Below are 20,839 nucleotides of genomic sequence, written 5' to 3'. Positions count from 1 at the left end.
ACTTTATTATATATAAACGATTGACCATTTTTTGTAATACTATTTTTTTTTGTCAATCAAACTCTAATTAGAAAAAAACTCTAACGTTGGAAGTCCAATCCGGAAAAAAAAGTTTACAAGAAAACTGCTGAAAATAAAGATCTATAAGACCGAGCAAGACAATTCGCCTTTAATTAAATGAGCAAGTAATACTTTATTTGTGTATAATGTTAAATTATATATATCATGTTTTAAGAAATTTCATAATAATAAATTTATTCAACATGATTATATATTGAACATGTTTATAGTATAAATGTTTATATGTTGACATATGACATCACCATATAAAATGTTAATCTGAAAGAAATGTAAAGTATTAATTTGATAAATTTGAACTCTATCTTTCACTAGATTTGTTTGATCTAGAACTTTTAAAATTTTCTACTTTTTTTGTTTAAATACTAACAAAATGAAATCATTGTATATGACACAATAAATTTCCAAAAATAATTGTACCAACAAAACTACAAAGATATTAAAAAATTTAATTGTCGAACACTCTTAAAATGACATAATTTTAATTCATCTAAATTAATTATTTTAATTCATTCAATATTGTAAAAGCAATTCATTTAAATCAATTACTTTAATTCATTTTAATTAGATATTTAATTCTCTTAACATAATATGAACATATTTCTATAAATGAACATGTTTAAATAATTCTATTTTCAAAATGAATTATTTAAATTCTTAAAAAAAACAAAATTTATCAAATTACAAACTTTATTTCTTATAGGTGTATATTACTATTCAATCAATCAATAACAAGATTGCTAATCAATCTCAAATTTGAATCACACATTTTATTTACTTGAATCAATCAATAACAAGATTGCTAAACTAAAAATTATCACACATTTTATTTATTTGAATCAAAACTCACTTATAATATACATAAATAAAAATGAATATATATTTTGGTTGAGGATGAACTGAAAATGAATAGTTAATACCAACAATTGTAAATTTATAGAAGAAACATATTCCTATATAAAACAACCAAATATCATTACACATTTTGGCAATTCTATTGAATTAACTAACACAAAGTGCGGGTTACTTATCTAATGGTTAAGTTTTTTAAAAGTATGGACAATTATTTACAGACTTACAATTTGGAAAAATAGAAGAGAATTTGTTATAAATATTTTTTTTGAGATACCTTTTTTCAAAAATACCATTTTTTTGAACATTTTCATTTTTACCCTTTTTTACACAATTAAAATATATTAAATTAATTTTTAGAATTTTTTTTAGGTTTGGGTTCTTTATTTTATATTTAGGGTATAGTTTTTAGGAGGTAGAGTTTAGTATTTAGGGTTTAGGGTTTAGAATTTAATCATTTTATATATTAAAAAGGGGTATTTCTGAAAATGAGAAAGGGTTTAGTATTTAGGGTTTAGGGTTTAGAATTTAATCATTTTATATATTAAAAAAGGGTATTTTTGAAAATTGATATTTTCCCAGATAAAATAATAATTTCATAATACTTTAGTGAAAAAAAGAAAGATACTGTAATAAAAAAATATTGTGTGGTGATGAGTCAGTATTCATGAATGTATGAATGTATTGTGGATATATGTTACCATATAGTTGAGTAATCTCATTTTGAGTAAAAATTGGTACTAAAGGTATTCAAGCTTTCTTTTTCTGAAAATACATATGATATGTAACATATCTGATAATAAATTTATAAGGAGTAAAATTGTTATTCTTTACAGTTCATAGACCATTTTGTTATATGTTTCCTTCTTTAGTATTTTCCCCCAAAGTAAAAATTTATTAGGACCAAAAAACCCAATTAAAGAAACGAGGAAGAAATAATTGTAGTCAATCACAAGTTGTCTAAGTTTAATGTTTATGAAAACACATTCCAAGTTAATTTTCCTTAGTAGAATGCATTTTTTTTTTGTAAGGAGTAATTATCTCCTATAAAACTAGTAAAGAATAACATCATCCTTCCATAATAGTGAAATATGGTACTTTGACTAGATAGCTTAATAATTGTTACTTATTTTAATTCAATGAATATAGATTTTTTTTTCAGAAAAAGAATAGGAGAATTCATAGAAAATATAGTAGTTTATAACAGTTATTTGTTAAAACAAAATTTTGTTCAATATTTTTCTTGAACATTAATATATTAATTCCTGCAACAAGATGGTTGGAAATAACATATATTTTTTAAGTATTTGTTTTATATATAACATAGACAACTCCAATAAATTTTTTAAGTATGGATTTATATTAGAAAATACTTTACATATTTTATAGAAAATATAGTGAAGATACAAAAAGAGTAAGTAATTGTTAGAAAAACAACTGTAAAATTATGAATTCACAGTACAGTTGTATACAACTAATATTTCATAAAAGAGTATTATTTTGTAAGTCAAAATAAGTAAAATCAACATATTTAAAGAAACAACCATAACTTTTGATATGAAGTCTACTTGTTCTAATTTTATTTGCCTTTGGAGATTTTCTACTATAACAGTTGACGAACATTAAGGTTACTTTCTCAATAAATAGTGACCTCATTTTCTCCGAATCTAAGCACAAAAGATAAAGATCACTTCTCAATCCGAACAAAGAAAAAAAAAGATTTGTTATGGAGAACCAAGCTATGTCTTCTTCAGGCTCTTCCACACCAAAACCAGAAAAACTCAAAGGTGTTGTTGTGGCCATGGAGAAGTCCAAGGAGAAGGCAACAAAAAACACCGATCTGAAACTAGGTTCTCCTCAAGAGGTTTCCTCTGACAGGAGGACTAAGAACCTTTGTTTTGGATCTAGTGATGTCCGAAGAGGAAGAGAGATCATGAAGATTTACCCGTCAAAATCAAACAAGATCTACACATGTCACTTTTGCAAAAAAGGATTCTCCACCTCTCAAGCCCTAGGTGGTCACCAGAACGCCCACAAGCAAGAGCGGGAGTGGGACAAGAAGCGGAAGGAGATGGAAGCAGACTTTCCTGGACTCGCCTTTTTGAACCCTTACCTAGATAAGCCTCACATTCTCTTAGGTGGGTATTCACAAGATGCTTTATCAAATGAAAATCATCTTGGGATTACTCTTGATCCTTTTAAACGTTTAATTTACCCATCTTTCAATAGAGGAGTCCTCGGAGGACTCGCGGATATGAACATGACCGTAGTTCCTTGTGTGACTCCTACTCGTTTCTTCACCGGGAACGCTAGCACCAATGATACTGCTTCAAGGGTCCCTGATCCTTTACCAAAAAGGAGTTGTCCATTAATTTCAAGAAACGTTTATCCTTTTCTTCCTCCTCGTGCCACCAAACTTTCTAGCGATGTGGCTTTACAAGAGAATGTTTTGACCGAAGAGAATTTCATCTCAAAGATTGGAACAAACAATGTTGTGGAGATTGATGATGATGATGATATTCAACCAGAAGAAGACAACTCCAAAAGCGGGGGAATTGATTTATCTCTATCCCTTTGAATTTTTTTTTCTTTCTCTTTTATATGTGTTATTTAATCTTTTATTTTAGAGGTTTCAAAGTTACTAGAGACCTTCTGTTGTTATCCACCACATCTCTGGATGAAGATTATTTTTATCCTTTTTAAGTTATTGTTTTTCATTTTAAACGTTCATTTCCTTGTATCATCTCTTATTCTATTCACATGTAATTGTGTTTTAGTTGAGTGTTTATCCCCCATTCTTTTTTTTTTTTTTTTTTTTTTTCATTCTAACGTTGATATCTCATGAATTTACAATACATCATGATTCTCCCAAGGTTGTGTCTTGAATTAAACTAGTGTATTTGGAAATAAATAAGTACAATAGTAAAGCCATTTGACTAGGAACCGATGTCTTCACTCAATGATTTGAAGAGATAATTTTCCTCACAAAAATATTCATACTTTGATTTTACAAATCTTCCATTTAAAGTATGAATGATTGGAAGTTTCAAATATAGATTAGTATATAATATAAAGTTTGGTATTTACTATATGTTAGTTTCTTACTCAAGATGAAAAAATTAATCAGATTTAAATATGCAATGAAGCACGATAGTCACTAAAATAAGAACATGTGCTTTCTACTCCATAAAATAGGAAATATGGATATCTATTGTTAGTCTTTTATACAAACTTGAATTACCTCACTCGGAGTACATAGTATATGATGCGATATGACGTCACCATGCATGATGTGGCATTGGTGTCGCAATTAAAGTGGTTGAAGGGGCCAACTTAGCGTAAGTATGTATCATCTTAAATATGTTTTACTCAATTTTGGCCTATGAAGTCTTTTAAAACTTATAAAAATAATCAAAGAGAACGACCTCAATAATACATATAGAAGTGCAAATTGGAATTCTGTTGTGGGTTCTGAGTATAAGAACATGTCCGATGAATGATCGGTCGAATAGATGGTATATTAAAATCAAGAGAATGTGAGTCTTATAAACATGACTCTAATTGTACAACAAGCTAGAACCAAATAATGAACTTGGTTAAAGGAAATATCAAACAAATGTTAGAATTTAAAAATGAGACATCAAAATTGATATTATGTACTATCATAACTTGGTTTAGAGAATATTACACCAAGTATTATCGCGTTGTCAGTATGCATGAAAAGCAGAAAACTTATCATTATTTCTCTAGAATTAGTTGTGAATTTGTGCTAATCATCAATGGGGTTAATCATGTGGGATTGATTGTATCGGTGGAAAACTTGGAAGTGACTGGATCCATGAAAAGAAAGTCTTGGATCTTAGAGCTTATTGTTGTGAAAGAGGTTATAACTTGATTCAAGAGCATAATCTATAAAAAATTCATGAGATTTTGGCTTAATTATTTAATCGTTCAGTCTGGTTAGCCGCAATTTTTTGTTCATAGATATTGGATGTGAACCTGAATTATCGAACACATGGAAAACTCCCAAAAGTCCATATTTGATCGCTTCCAGTGATGTAAAAATACGACGTTATTTTATAAAATGAGATAAAATTAACATTAGGTTCCATCCTCTCTTTGTTTTTTGTTTTTACTCTTTTAATTGTAGAATTGTTATGATGGATGACTGAGAAAGATGTTTCACAATGTGATGCAAATATGACAAAACTGTAAGGATATGTTACATATGTACACCAAGTACTGCCAAAAACCTCATGAAGATTGTACAAATGGATCAAAAGAGCTATAGCGAATTTCTATATTTCAATGTACTTTGTTTATGCTTGAAATATTGGTTTAAGTTTTGTGTACTGTTACAGATTTAAAGAGATTGAAGATTTTTAAATTTTCAAAAAATAAGTCAACTGCTTAAAGATTATATTTCTTGAACCATATTTTAGATACTTATTTCTCCCCTTCTTACTCTTTGGTTTTTAGTTTTCTTCCTTTTATATTACAGATTACTTCAACCAAATTAGAAAGTAGCTTGATCACATACTCATATTTCTTTCAAAACAATATAATACAATTGACTATTTCTATCGTGGAAGCATAAATATATATATATATATATATATATATTTTTTGCGTTGGAGTACTATTAGAAAGTGTTCTTCTTGGTAATGAACATTAACGCATGAGACGACAACGAAATCCACTCATCTCCCATCTCTGACATGCACAAGTCCGTATCCTTATGTTCAAGATGGCAGATTTGCCACAATCAAGAATGTTACCTTATCGAGAATACTGCAAACGACATAGAAAAAGTAACATTGAAACCAAGTAAAACTCTTTTAGGCATTTCACTGAACACTTGGTGCTTAACATAAAATCGAACTCTAGCCATGGGTGGAGCTAGGGTAGAAGCATGTGGGTCAATTGACCCTGGTGAAATTTTAAATTTAGTTGAATTTTTAGGAAAAAATCAGATTGACTCTGATAAAATAGCAGAATTGACCCCTATAAAAAAATTAATAACACAATTGACCTCTTAAATTATATTTTGACCCTGATGAATTGAATTCCTAGCTCTAACACTGACTCTAGCCATTAAAAAAACTGAAGTTCCTGAAACTTGAATATACATAACATGTAACATGGTATTATGAAGATACGAAACAAACATATTTTTACGATTCAAAAGTTCAGTCATACATATCGACATTCACAATTAAAAAAGAACAACTCATTACTTCATTTGCTTTTATCAAGGACATAAATTGTAACTTTCAAGTCAATTTTGTGTGACAATGTATAAGTTTCTTCAACTATGTAATCCTAGCTAAATCGTATTTATGGAACAAGCCTTTTCAACCTTAATCAATATCTTTAACCTCACTCTCTGTTTCGACAACCAGAGAACATTAAACCCTAAATAGTCGAAGTTTGGTAAAAAAATGTAATAACTTTTGACGGAAAAAGTCATAATTTTGTCAAACTATTATTTATTAGAAACTTTCGATGAAACTCATTTTGTCGGAAAATGATAGATAATTTTTCATATGGGACCTTTTTTACTCATAATCAGAAGTTAAATGAGATATTCATTGATAGAAAAAGAAGAATTGATTGCTTTAGAAGTAAATTTTGGCTTAACTTGATGACAATAGTAACCTTTTGTTAAATTTATAATTAATTATGTATACAATTACTTACAATCTAAATTTTAATATTTGTGGGAAACGTAAATTAAGAAAGGACAAAGGTTCTGAGTGGCATTCATTTTGTTTGGTGGGTGGAGCAGAGTTCATCGTTGCAATCGTACGAAAAAAATATCATTAAACACAACAAAAGCTTTATCTTTTTTCAAGTATACAAGTATGGTGTTCTCACTAATTCTTATATGGAGACTTCTCAATACTTCTCTTTCGATAGCGTGGTGCAATTAGTATATTCTCAATGAAAGTTTGGAACATCAGTGAGGGAACAAAGGTACTATGGTTTTAGAGAGGAAACTTCTTTGGCTAAGGCCCCTTGCTCGAGAGTTTTTCCGAATAAAGATAAGGAATCTCTCAGCATTTTTTTTTGATCATGGCTCAAAGGAGGTAATATAATGGACAAGATTAGAGATATGGAGACACAAATGTTGGGCACTAGAGGTTGAAGCGCTACCGCAATCCACAAAAAGTTCAAATCATCATTGTCAACAAAAAAACATGGAAACAGATCCAACAATCTTCTCCAAAAGTTCAATTGTATAAAGTTGTACGGTTCTCGTTAGCTATTCAAAGGTCTCGTGAGCTATTCCAAGGTACGCTTTCATTAATTGGATAACAATTAGATATAATCTTTCAACATGGACTCGAATACAAAACTGGGGTAGCACACAACTGTTTAGTCTATACGGCAAGCCGGTGAAGACGCTTGATCATTAGTTTTTTGCCTGACCATATTCTTATACGATGTGGAACTATATATACATCAAACTAGTCGAACACTCCATCATTCCTAATTGGAACTACACTCTCCAATCGATCATGACCAAGCGGAAATCCTTACAAGATTCTCTCCTCATCCGCCTTGCTTTCTAGGCTTCCATCTACGAGATTTGGAAGGAAAGAAAAGGGAGAAAACATAAATAACCGACAAGATCTCCTTTTTAAACTCCTCAACAATAGACATATTGATCGCCAACCGCATCATCTCTTGCACTTCAGTTCGGACAAACGATGGATGACTCTACACTCCTCATTAGTTGGAGTCTACTCTATGCAACCCCAAGAACATAGTGACACTATCCTCTGTTTTTATTACTAATATCTAACCCTCTATTTCCAAACTTTTTGTTTTAACGCTTAAATATTTTTTTTCTCTCTTTGTAAATATTTTTTTGTTGGTTAAATTAATATAGCATTTCAAATATATACATACATATATATATATATATATATATATATATATATATATATATATATATATTCTCATTGAAAAAAAAATCTTTTGGTTGCTAATTGTTTCCTAAAGCACAAAAAGCTTAAATTCAATATTTTTTTATTTTTTGCCAGCAATTCAATATTTTGTTTATCCACATTTACATCAATTGTCATGAATGTATTATTATTAATTTCTATGACTCACTTTTATTGCTTATATAAATCAATAATTAAGTAATAATTAGCTGTACATTTAATTTATCAAATTTAATGAAACCAAAAGGAAGAAAGTTAATATTGGGCATTATTTTTTTCTATATAGTTTAAATATTTTTTTCCAGTTTCACGAAATTAATGTGATTATCAAACCCAAAAGATATTATACCAAAAATGCTTAAATAAGCTTAATCAAGGCAGTTAACCTCTTAAGACTAATAATAAATAGGACATAGTCCTTTTCTCATCAATGTGTGAAGTCATAAAAACAAAAACAAAAACTTTATAAAAGCAATGTGGGTTAGAGTGTCTCAAAAAATATAGTCTCACAATCTAAGGTTTAATTAAGTTGGCAATTCTGCAAGAAAATATTCTCTCAAAACAAAGCCACAGCAAAAGTGTTCTCACATAAAAAATAGAGATATGGAGAAGGAGCTTGACCGATACTCCAAATTTTCTCAAGTATCACAAGTTCGTCAATCTTTGAATTACTCGTCTTTCAATAATGTATGTTCTAATACTTGTTTCTTTGATGCTTCTCTACTCAAATCAGATGTCGAACCATTTAAGAACATTCGTTATAGTTCTGAACATGGTTGTTTGACAATGAGTTTTGATTCCCCTCCTCCTAGTCCTTCAACCTCATTTTTATGTGATTTATCACTAAATCTTGTGTGTAGAAATTCTCATATCCCAAAGTTGTTTACAAGGGATCTCATTTCAACCATTGGAAGTCGTGATCGTTACTCGGTAGATCTTATTCCAAAATTCGACAAAAACAGTTCTATCATGAATAATTCTAAAGACTGGGGACTTGATTTGTCTCTTTAGATGTAATTATTAATAATATTGGAGTCTTTATATTAAATTCATAATATGTGCTTTTTGTAATATTATAATTATAATAAAAGAGGTTTGCCTATTTAAAGTATTCAAGTTCCATATCGCACACATATATGCCTGTACAACATCAAATAAGTACTTCTAAAGTCATATAATAATGTCGCATATAACCTCGATAAACCTTCAATTCCGAACTAGTTTTTGAATACAAAAAATGCATCGATATTATTTATAGAGGTACGGTTTTCTTGTATTTTAGAAATCTATTACCATGTAGCTCAGTAAGATTATGATAAATTATATAATCAAAAGTATAAGTACACTTTTATAAAATATTTGTAAAACATAAATAAATATCAGGTTTTAAGACAACATTAATTTTTCGTTTGCAACTTTGCATTATGCATGCCATCAAAGAACCCTAATTTAAAAAAAAAAACAAAAATTAATACCATAACTTCTCCTAATTTTGTTTTAATTTTAATAAAGATATGTTGAATGCATCTCATCATATATTCATATAATGTATGCATACATATTGTTTTGAAGTGTAAACTTATGGATGCATAAACAATTATTATTGTACATCTATAATTTTCTGAAGTATCTGGAAAATAGTAATTATTTATTAACATGCATCAAAGTATAATAATTAATAGTCAAGAGAGAAAAAGATTGTATATTTTTTTCCTAGACTTTACAACCAATGCAAAAATTACTGGTATATTATTATCCTTATAAATATATGTATATCTTGGAAAAAACAGGCATATCAAATGTTCATATAAATATTTTTCATTTTTCTGTCATGTCAATTTTTATTTAGCAAGTTGAAGTTTTCAGTTAATTTATGTGGAATATGATTAAAAAGTAAAAATAATAAAATCTTATTTACGACATAAGAAATATTATTTTAAGACTTTCTTAAGAGTATATTAATATTCAAATAGTTTTAGAATAAACACAATATCTTTATATCATATCAGTTAACTAGGTTGAGTCTCGTGCGTTGCAAGAGATTGTTATATTAATTTGTTTTTTGGTTAAAAGTCCTTAGGACTTAATTTTTTCGAGAGACAAAGCCTATTTGTATTAAGTCCTGTAGAGATCTGTAGCTAGGATCTTTGTAGGAGCTTCCTGGAAGTATTCTTTTCTTGATTAGAGTTCAGATTCGTCTGTGGCAAAGGTAAGTGCAGGACCATGGCTTATCTAAGGCTTTGAATGGAAGAACAGAAAAATAGCAGTTCACCCTTCCATGTAGTTCTCCTATCACTAAGTTACCATTCAAGATTTTTTTTTTATTTTTAAAAATTACTGCAGTTCATCTATGTGCAGTTCAATTTTTTTTTGTCTTTTTGTGGTAAATGCAGGAGAAATACATGCAGATCTGATCTACAGCTTTTTTTATGCTGTTCACTTTTGATCTGCACTTGAACATCCAAATATTTGATCTACTTTTATTCTGCTTGATCTGCTTGAACTACCTAAATTGTTCTGCATGATATGCCTTTTCCATTCAAAGCCTAAGCTGGAGATTTCTCTGATCTGCTTTTTATGTGTTGTTTGGCTTGTTAGATTGTTATTTGGGACGTTAGGAAGCTTTCTTGTGGCTCGGGATCGAGATTTTTTGTTGTAGGAACGAAGATCCGGCGAGAAGCTTCGGGGAAAAAAACGATGCTCGGCAGTGCATTGGTCGATTCACTTTGTGCGTCGGTCGATGCAAGTGCAAGGACGGCGCGTAAAACCTAGGGTTTTTGTGCTATGTCGAGCATGCGTCGGTCGATGTAAGTGAACCTTGCATCGGTCGACGCAACCCCAACTGGTGTCGGTCGATGCATGCTTGGTGTCGGTCGATGCATGTTTGGTGTCGGTCGATGCAGGGTCCTGGTTTGTTATTGTTGATTGTTGATTGTTGGTTGATGGTTAGAGATGTCTCTATTGCTTGTGTGTATAGCCCAATAGATGGGATGATTGCCTTACTAAGTGTTTATAAAATACTCATGAATTGCAATTTGTGTTTGTGGTGCAGGTAAAGGCAAAGTGTGATCGTGGAATCAAGTCAATAAAGAGGAGGATGTTCTAGGGACTCGATTGGTTGTTGTCTGGCATTGCTAGGTTGCTAGAGTTGGGTCATTAGAAATATTGCTAGGTTGCTGGTTTTATGATTCATGTTGGTTGGTTTTTGGATATTGTTTATGTAATAATTATTGGCTTATTATTGGATATTAATTTGATATTGGTATTGGTTATTTCCGCTGTTGGTTGTGATTGTGGTTAGGTGGCTAGTGGATATGGGACCACTAGTTATATTTTATTATTATTATTTATTATTTAGTTTAAAAAAAAACGGGTCGGTCGTTTCAGTTTGGTATCAGAGCCCTTACGGTTCTAGGTTTGGGTTCACTAGGTTTCTGTTGTTGATTTTGGGATTGCATGCTTTGATTGATTACGGGAGTTAGTCAATTGTGTGTGGCATGGAGTCCTAGAACATCCTCTTCGAGCCTATAGTGTGATTTCACGGTGAGTTTAAGTTTTTGTGTTATGTTAATTATGTGCTTAGCCTTCTGTTCATGGTAGTGCAGATGGTTAGAGGGGATGTTGTTGCTGGTCGTGGTCGAGGACGTGGACGTGGTCGTGGACGCGGACGTGGTCGTGGTAGGGGCAGAGTCCCAGAGGTTAGTGAGACTGCGGACCAGAGTGTGACAGCTGAGGGTGTTGGCAAGTCGCAGGGTGTCCATGGGATTCCATGAGTGTGGCTGGAGGGGGTGGTGTGGATTCTCTAGTGGCCGGTGATGTTAGGGTCTCGGGTGTGGGGGTCCTAGCGGGTGGAGTTCCTGGAATGGATCTTGCGGGCTTGTTAGCACAGTTGTTGGAGCGGTTGCCAGCAGTGGTACCGGCTCAAGATCAAGTAGTGCCACCAATGGTGGCAGAGGAGCGGTAGCCAGTGGCTGCAGATGTGGGAGAACATGGTCATTATTTGTCCATGCTCAAGGAGATGAAGGGCATCGAGACTGCGAAGTTTTCGGGTGGTACAGACCCTACTGCTGCAGATGCATGGAGGACGAGTGTGGAACGTAACTTCCATACTCTGAGATGTCCTGGGGAGTTTTGGGTGGACATTGGGGTCCACCATTTGATTGATGATGCTCAGGTGTGGAGGAGATCTGTGGCTGCTAGGAGAGTGCAGCGGGAGATAACTTGGGCTGACTTCGTGGGGGAGTTTAACCGCAAGTATTTTCTGAGGGAGGCATTGGACCGGATGGAGGTGCAGTTCCTTCGGTTATCTCAAGGGACGTGGTCAGTGCGAGAGCTGGATTTGGAGTTCAGTCGACTTCTATGCTATGGGGGTCGAGCTATGGAGTATGAGGAGGCTCAAATCAGGAGATTTATGAGGGCCCTACGTGACGATTTGAGGGTTCACTGTAGAGGGCGGGGTTATGCTACGTGTGCAGAGCTGGTTGAGACTGCGGCAGAGATCTAGGAGGATATCCCGGCACAGTCAGTGGCGGTTAGTCCAGTAGTTCAGCCTAGTAAGGATCAGCATCATGGAGGTTCTATCAAGGGCGGCAAGCCTACGCAGGGAACCAAGAGGAGGTGGGAGTCTATGCAGAGGCCGAGTGGTGCGAGTTGCTTCGGTTGTGGGAGCAGGGATCACAAGGTTTCTAGATGTACCAAGAGGAGGGCCCCGACGGCAGTGGTTCATGTATGCTATCATTGTAGGGAGCCAGGGTACATCAGGCCCTTGTGTCCCAAGTTGCAGCCGGTGGTAGTGGCGGCGTTGCAGCAGGTTCAGCCGAAAGGGCAGCAGGTGGCAGGTATTGAGCAGACGCCACGGGTTTACACGACTGCAGAGACTAGAGGAACCAGTGTCGGGGCGTTCACAGGTATAATTTCTGGTACTTAAACTTTGTGAATTTCAGTAGGTTTAGATTTTATGTTTTTGCTATGATAAAGTGTTAGGTTCTGAACACATGAGATTTGTGTAGGGACCTTGTTGGTGGGTGGGTTTAAGTCCCCCGTTATGTTTGATTCTGGAGCTTCTCATAGCTTTATTACTCCGGAGTGTGCAGAATGTGCAGAGATCAGAGGGGATCCCGGGGAGCGTACAGGAGTTGTCAGAGTTGCGGGAGGCAAGTTCCTGAGATTTTTTGGACGAGCTAGAGGAGTTGATATTCAGATTGCAGGAGAGTCATGGCTAGCGGATTTGCTTATCATTCTAGTGGAGTTGTATGATGTTATTCTCGGGATGGATTGGTTGCATCGGCATATGGTGCATTTGGATTGCCATCAGGATAGAGAGGAGTTTGAGCATCGAGGAGGGAAGTTGGTTTTTCAGGGTATTAGACCGACTTCAGGGAGTCTCGTGATCTCGTCCATTCAGGCTTGGAAGATGATCAAGAAGGGCCGTGAGGCTTATTTGGTTACTATATCTATGCCAGAGTCAGTGGGGAAGTCTACGGTTAGCGGTATTCCTGTTGTTGAGGAATTTGAGGATGTGTTTCAGTCATTGCAGGGATTACCACCATCTCGGTCTGATCCTTTCACAATTGAACTGGAACCGGGGACGACGCCGTTATCCAAGGCTCCTTACAGAATGGCTCCAGCAGAGATGGCAGAGCTGAAGAAGCAGCTAGAGGATTTGTTGAGTAAGGGATTCATCCGTCCTAGTGTATCACCGTGGGGAGCGCCGGTGTTATTTGTCAAGAAGAAGGATGGGAGTTTCCGGTTGTGTATTGATTACCGGGGTTTGAATCGGGTCACTGTGAAGAACAAGTACCCTCTTCCTATAATCGATGAGTTGTTGGATCAGTTGAGGGGTGCTACTTGGTTCTCCAAGGTTATCATCAGATACCGATAGATGAGGCAGATGTGAGGAAGACTGCATTCAGGACGAGGTATGGGCATTATGAGTTTGTGGTGATGTCGTTTGGGTTGACTAACGCACCAGCAGCGTTTATGAGATTGATGAACAGCGTGTTTCAAGAGTTTTTGGACGTGTCTGTCATCATTTTCATCGACGATATCCTGGTTTATTCCAAGAGTCCTGAGGAACATGCAGTGCATATGAGGGCAGTTCTGGAGAAGCTGCGGAAGCAGAAGTTGTTTGCTAAGTTGATCAAGTGTAGTTTTTGGCAGCGGGAGATGGGTTTTCTGGGTCATGTTGTGTCAACAGATGGGGTTTCTGTGGATTCGGAGAAGATCCAGGCTATCAGAGATTGGTCTAGACCGCATAATGCCACTGAGATCAGGAGTTTTCTGGGTTTGGCAGGTTACTACAGGAGGTTTGTGCAGGGTTTTGCGAGCAGAGCACGTCCTATGACTAAGTTGACAGGGAAGGAAGTTCCTTTCGTTTGGTCATAGGAGTGTGAGGAAGGATTTGCAAGCCTTAAGGAGATGTTGACTACTACTCCAGTGTTGGCTTTGCCTGAGTAGGGAGAACCCTATGTGGTTTATACCGATGCATCCAGAGTTGGTTTGGGGTGTGTGTTGATGCAGCATGGGAAGGTGATTGCCTATGCTTCGCGGCAGTTGCGGAAGCAAGAGGGCAACTATCCTGAAGATTTGGCGATCTTATCTTTACGGTGCAAAGGTACATGTGTTTACAGATCATAAGAGCCTGAAGTATATATTAACTCAGCCCAACCTGAACTTGAGGCAGAGGCGGTGGATGGAGCTGATGGCAGATTATGATTTGGAGATAGCCAATTACCATGATAAGGCTAACACGGTTGCAGATGCCCTGAGTCAGAAGAGGGTAGTTTCGGCTCAGGAGCAGGAGATGGAGTCTCTAGTAGGAGAGATCAGTGCTTTGAGGTTATGTGATGTGTCTTAGGAACCGTTGGGTTTGGAAGCTGTTGGTAGAGCAGATCTTCTGAACTGGGTTCGGGTTGCTCAGGAGAAGGATATGGGGCTGGTGAATGCCTCTAAGGATGTTGATTCAGAGTATCAGGTCTCAGATAATGGTACTATCTTGGTGCACAGTCGGATTTGTGTGCTCAAGGATGAGGAGTTGAGACAGGAGATCCTGAGAGAGGCTTATGCGAGCAAGTTTTCTATTCATCCAGGAGCGACTAAGATGTACCGTGATCTCAAGAGGTATTATCACTAGGTCGGGATGAAGAAGGATGTAGGTAGTTGGGTCGCGAGGTGCGATGTGTGTCAGCTAGTGAAGGCTGAGCATCAGGTTCCAGGCGGGTTACTGAAGAGTCTACCCATTCCTGAGTGGAAGTGGGATATGATCACGATGGATTTCGTGGTAGGATTACCAGTGTCTCGGACTTTTGATGCTATTTGGGTCATTGTGGAACGGTTAACTAAGTGAGCACATTTTCTGGCCATTAAGAAGACTGATGGAGCAGCGGTCTTGGCTAGAAAGTATGTGGTCAGATTGCATTGGTTGCCAGCGAGTATCGTGTCTGATAGAGATTCTAAGTTCACTTCGGTGTTTTGGATGGCATTTCAGGCAGAGATGGGCACTAAGGTGCATATGAGTACAGCTTATCATCCCCAGACAGATGGACAGTCAGAGCGGACGATCCAGACGCTGGAGGATATGTTGAGGATGTGTGTGTTGGATTGGGGTGGCCATTGGGCAGATCACCTGAACCTGGTAAAGTTTGCTTACAACAACAACTATCAGGCGAGTATTACGATGGCTCCTTATGAGGCTTTGTATGGGAGGTCATGCCGTACACCGTTATGCTGGACTCAGGTGGGGGAGAGGAGCATGTTCGGGGCAGATTTTGTTCAGGAGACCTCAAAGAAGATTCGGTTTCTCAAGCTGAACATGAAGGAAGCTCAGGATCGGCAGATGAGTTATGCCGATAGGAGGAGGAGAGATCTCGAGTTTCTGGTAGGAGACAGAGTGTACCTCAAGATGGCTATGTTGTGGGTAGGGGTGGGCATTTTAACCAAACCGAACCAAACCGAACCGACCCAACCGAACTCAAACCAACCCAAACCAAACCCATATATACCTTCAAACCGTTTGGTTACGTTTTTCCTCAACCCAAACGGTTTGGTTCGGTTTGCTAATCCAATGTGTTTATGTTAATTAATATTATTAGATTTGTATATATGTAATCTCACGAGTAATACCCACGATTGCATTTGCTCCCTCTCGCACACGTTTGATTTTTTTTTCTTTTTTACATTTCTAATGAATTAGTTAATATAGAATTGGGTATAATTGTTTTTAACCTCATGTTCTAAAGTGTAAAACTCTACAAACCTCAAAGCGTAAATTCATATCTAGTTCCTCACTTCTTCTCTTCCCTGCTTTCATGGAAAACCTAGGGTTTTCGTGCTATTTCGAGCATGGTGTTGGTCGATGCAGGGTCCTGGTTTGTTATTGTTGATTGTTGATTGTTGGTTGATGGTTAGAGATGTCTCTATTGCTTGTGTGTATAGCCCAGTAGATGGGAGGATTGTCTTACTGAGTGTTTATAAAATACTCATTCATTGCAATTTGTGTTTGTGGTGCAGGTAAAGGCAAAGTGTGATCGTGGAATCAAGACAATGAAGAGGAGAATGTTTTAGGGACTCGATTGGTTGTTGTCTGGCATTGCTAGGTTGCTAGAGTTGGATCATTAGAAACATTGCTAGGTTGCTGGTTTTATGATTCATGTTGGTTGGTTTTTGGATATTGTTTATGTTTATAATTATTGGCTTATTATTGGATATTAATTTGATATTGGTATTGGTTATTTCCGCTGTTGGTTGTAATTGTGGTTAGATGGCTAGTGGATATGGGACCCTAGTTGTAGTTTATTATTATTATTATTATTATTATTATTATTATTATTATTATTATTATTATTATTATTATTATTATTATTATTATTATTATTATTATTATTATTATTATTATTATTATTATTATTATTTAGTTAAAAAAACGGGTCGGGTCGTTTCACATATCAAGTGTTCTTGTTGCATTTGGATTGTGGTATTCGCTTTCAAAGAAGATGTTGAGTGGTTGTGGGTTGACTGGTCCAAATGATAGGGTAGATGCGTATATAAAATATGAAAAAAAAAATAGATCATGAAAGGTAATATAAAAATTGGTTATGTTTCTGAAATGTGGATTATTGGAATAAGGGATGGTGTAGCTGATGTTGTTATGGTTATGTTTCTAAAATTTTCACGTCAGATTGGCCTAACGGCGATATTAACGGAGTTACTAATTAATCACGTTTTTGTATATTGTAGCACAAAATCATAATTGCAGGTATGAAATTTAAAATTTTTTAAAGTCAATATATGTTTTCGCATTGTCAATAGTCCGATGTAGGAATCGAACATACTGGAATTGTCCAGGTATGAAAAAGCCGTTTTCTGTTATTTTCTTATCGGTGTTTTGATTTTTAGAATGAGGTGGGTGTGTACCTGTGTTGACATTGAGCTTGCTTTCTAGTACAATGCTTAGAAAATAACATCCATTGGTAATGTTTAATTTTGTTACAAATGCTGGATTTTTTTTTTGGTCGTTTGTTACTTTGGTGCTCTCGTGCTACACCACGATAAGATACTTTGTATTCATACACCATCTCAGACTTATTGACCTTGTTGGCAACATAATCACCGATAACTATGTATTGCTTCTAGAACAAGCTAAAAACTTCAGGTGTATACACTTCTTGTGCATGTTGCAACATCTCTACAGTAGCACATAAAACCGGCGAGGTATTCATCATATTGAAGTCAGCAATTAATTCCTTATATCGTCGATCCTCCAACACTCTCTCATAGTGTTCAAAGAATCACAATAAGTTATAACTACGCTTCAAATATTTTTTCAATATACTATTCATACTTTCACTACGTTGTGCGCTCACCATATCCGCTGTAAAAGTATGACGTTAATAAACCATTGCCCATTTTTCTTTGAGCTCAAACAAATTCTTCAACCATTTATTCTCTGTCAATTTATGCTTCTGGAGCATATCATTCCATGCCAATAACCAGTCTTCTTCTTCCTCATGTTCATATACACACTTACTGAAGTCCATTGCAAATTGTTCTGCTCCATGAAATACATGACTCAACTTCTTTGCAGCATTTTGATAAATATGCCAAACACATAACCTATGTTTTGTATCTGGGAAAACCTTCACTATTGCATCCACCATTGCTGCACACTGGTCAGTCAGAATTGTTTTTGGTTGTTTTCCGGACATTGCTCCAAGAAAAGTCTCGAAAAGCCACTTGTATGACTCAGTAGTTTCATCATATAAGAGAGCAGCGCCAAACACTATAGTTTGCTTGTGATGATTATCCCCGACAAATGGAGCAAAGGGTCTATCATACTCATTAGTCTTATAAGTTGTGTCAAAGCAAACAACATCTCCAAAAAGACTGTAATCACTTATAGACTGATCATCTGCCCAAAAGATATTAGTGATCATATCATCTTCATCAAGCTGCATTGAATAAAAAAATGATGAATTACCCTCAATCTTTTTTTGAAAATATTCCAAAACTGCTCCACCATCTCCCTTTTCCATTTTTGCTATTCGCTTTCGGTATATGTAATTTTGATAGTCTTTCGCCAAAAATCCCAGATTTGCTCGTCCCCCAACTTCTCTGCTCATCATTTCAACAGTTGCTTTTGCTGAAATTCCTGACATCTCAGCATTATCAGCATGTTGTTTTTGAGAGATAGATATTGCACGATTGCCCTTCAACAAATGCTTCATAGGTGTCCCCACTAAATCATGGTTATGGTTCTGCTCGAAAGACACAATCTTATATCTTCCGTTCTTCTGAAGGAAGCAAGTCATATGAGCATTACAACCATACCGTGTGATTGGTTTTGAATAAGATTTTTCGAACTTAGATTCTTCTTTCCTATACCTCTCCTTTTAGCAAACATACTGAAGCCTTACTAACTTATCTTTTTTTACCGACCTTCGTTGTTTTCTTACGTCAAAACCATGATTGCCTCCATACTTTTTGTAAGCTATAGATGCAGACTCATCAGAGCTAAACTCCATGCCAAGACATAGCTCATCCTTTAGCTCATTTTTTTGTTTGCTTCTAAAACTCCATAGGCCATAATTCTCATTGTTGGCAATGTTTTCTTCTTCTTCCTCATATTCACTAACCGAAGCTCTGTCTTCACTTATTGAATCATCATCTTCCTTGGGTAAAAAATCTTCATTTATATAATTATTCTCCATTGCAATTACTCTGCATTAACTATTTAATATTACTATAGCTATTCTATTATTTAAGAAGCCACTTTTTTTTGTCGAATTTGAAAAGCTACTTTATAAATTTTCTTATTAAGGGTAAAACAACTGTAAATTAAATTTCAAACTAAGAAAATCTTTTAAATAATCAAGACTTTTCCAAAAAAAAATCAATTTCTCTCAATTAATTAAGGATAAAAATTACAAATTGTTTTTAAATTTTTTTTTTTATTAGTCATACATAAAAACTAAGATTTTATATCATACCATATTATTTCTTTTTAATTATTATATTTAGAATATTTTGTTAAGATTTAAATTTATGATTCTCCATTCACTTTGTTTGATGTTATTTATAAATTATATATATATATAAGAAAAGATGGGGAGGGTTAATAAATAAAAGATGGGGACGTCTATTGATGTCAACGAGGGCAAACACATATTGACTTTTTTTTGTTTATTTTTGATTTTGTTTTAATTCAATATTTGGTTTAAATTTTGTCTTACATGTCATGTCATGTTTTAATTGGTTAACACTAGAGGGGGTGAAGGATTAGGTTCAATCTATTCTTCTCTTCATTGGAGAAAAAGCTCGTTTTTTCTAACCTTTTTTTTCTTTTTCTTTTGTTAATGGGTCTAATATATTCAAGCTCAGTTTTAAAATTTAAACTGGTCCAACAATTTTGTTCTGATGCCCAATAGTTCTGTTTTTTTTCAAAATTACTCGATTTTTTTTAAAGAAAGACAAAAATCAGTTATTTCGGTTTTAATCCTCAAAACCAAAAACCGAACCGAGTTTTATTTCGGTTAAGTTCGGTAACCAAACTGAATAAACCGAAAACCGAACTAACCAAACCGAATAAACCGAAGTCCCAGGGCTAATAAAAATAAAATCATTACCACTTAGGCACTTATTAATGGAGTAATCTACTAATATTTGACTCTTTTTTTTGAATAAAATGTTAAATTATATTCAAAATAAAAATAATTGTTTTACAACTAGTGCAACACTTTTAGATCATTTTGTGATTGAGAAAAAAAAATTTGAAACAAATCATATCATATAGAAACACATTGAAGCCAAAAAAAAAAATCATTTAGAAACACATTTATTTAAAATTTAGGAAGGATAAAAAAATATTCAGGAAAGACTCATTGCAATTTAGGATCATTTTCATAAATAAAAAGATTGAAATATCATATGAGATTACATTTTGAAAGATGGTTTCTGTATAAACCTCATATTGGAGTAATTTGTGAGACATTAAAGCACCACAAAAAAAATTAAAGGTTCAAAAATTCATTTCTTTAAATTAGGAAGAATTTCATAATATTTTGGAAGACATATTTAAATTTTAGGAAGGGTTTCCTAAATGTTCATAAATCTCAAAAATAGTAACGATCAGAACCAAAAATCCTCCATTACTTTGCCTCATCGACACTACTAGCCAAATAAGTGGTGTAGGCTGCTAACCCAGGGAATTATTTTTTGATAGAAGACATTCACGAACATAACCGAGGACATACAAGTTGAAGAAGCCAAAGACATAAAAAAATGAACACTTGGTATGCAATAACTTTGGAAAAAAGAGAACAAGCTTTCATTTTATGGCAAGAAGAGAAGCTTCTAACGTTTCTTTTGAGTAAATTTGGCTCCATAGCTTCACATAGACACACAAAAATCATTCACGCATGACTTTTAAACTAAAAATTTAAACATTTTATCTTCTGAAAAGA

General features: G+C 34.6%; 1 protein-coding gene, 1 long non-coding RNA gene and 1 pseudogene across 2 annotated transcripts; 2 read left to right on the top strand and 1 right to left on the bottom strand.

The window, feature by feature from the left end:
* The first annotated feature begins 2,621 nt into the window (after positions 1-2,621).
* On the top strand, positions 2,622-3,725 carry LOC104707012 (uncharacterized). The gene has a single exon (XM_087460386.1). It carries the CDS (start codon positions 2,657-2,659, stop codon positions 3,506-3,508), a length of 852 nt encoding a protein of 283 aa, XP_087316512.1. The 5' UTR covers positions 2,622-2,656; the 3' UTR covers positions 3,509-3,725.
* A 4,590-nt stretch (positions 3,726-8,315) lies between these two features.
* LOC147939929 (uncharacterized) lies at positions 8,316-8,994 on the top strand. Its single transcript, XR_015563097.1, has 2 exons — positions 8,316-8,570; positions 8,744-8,994. It is a non-coding gene; the product is annotated as an uncharacterized LOC147939929 (long non-coding RNA).
* Positions 8,995-17,182: 8,188 nt separating this feature from the next.
* LOC147939928 (protein FAR1-RELATED SEQUENCE 5 pseudogene) lies at positions 17,183-18,535 on the bottom strand (annotated as a pseudogene).
* Between the last annotated feature and the right edge of the window lie 2,304 nt (positions 18,536-20,839).

This window comes from Camelina sativa, chromosome 8 (genome assembly GCF_030686135.1).
Source record: "Camelina sativa cultivar CO46 ecotype springtype chromosome 8, ASM3068613v1".
In the NCBI taxonomy this organism is placed as follows: Eukaryota; Viridiplantae; Streptophyta; class Magnoliopsida; order Brassicales; family Brassicaceae; genus Camelina; species Camelina sativa.
This window is presented reverse-complemented; position numbering and strand designations above follow the sequence as displayed.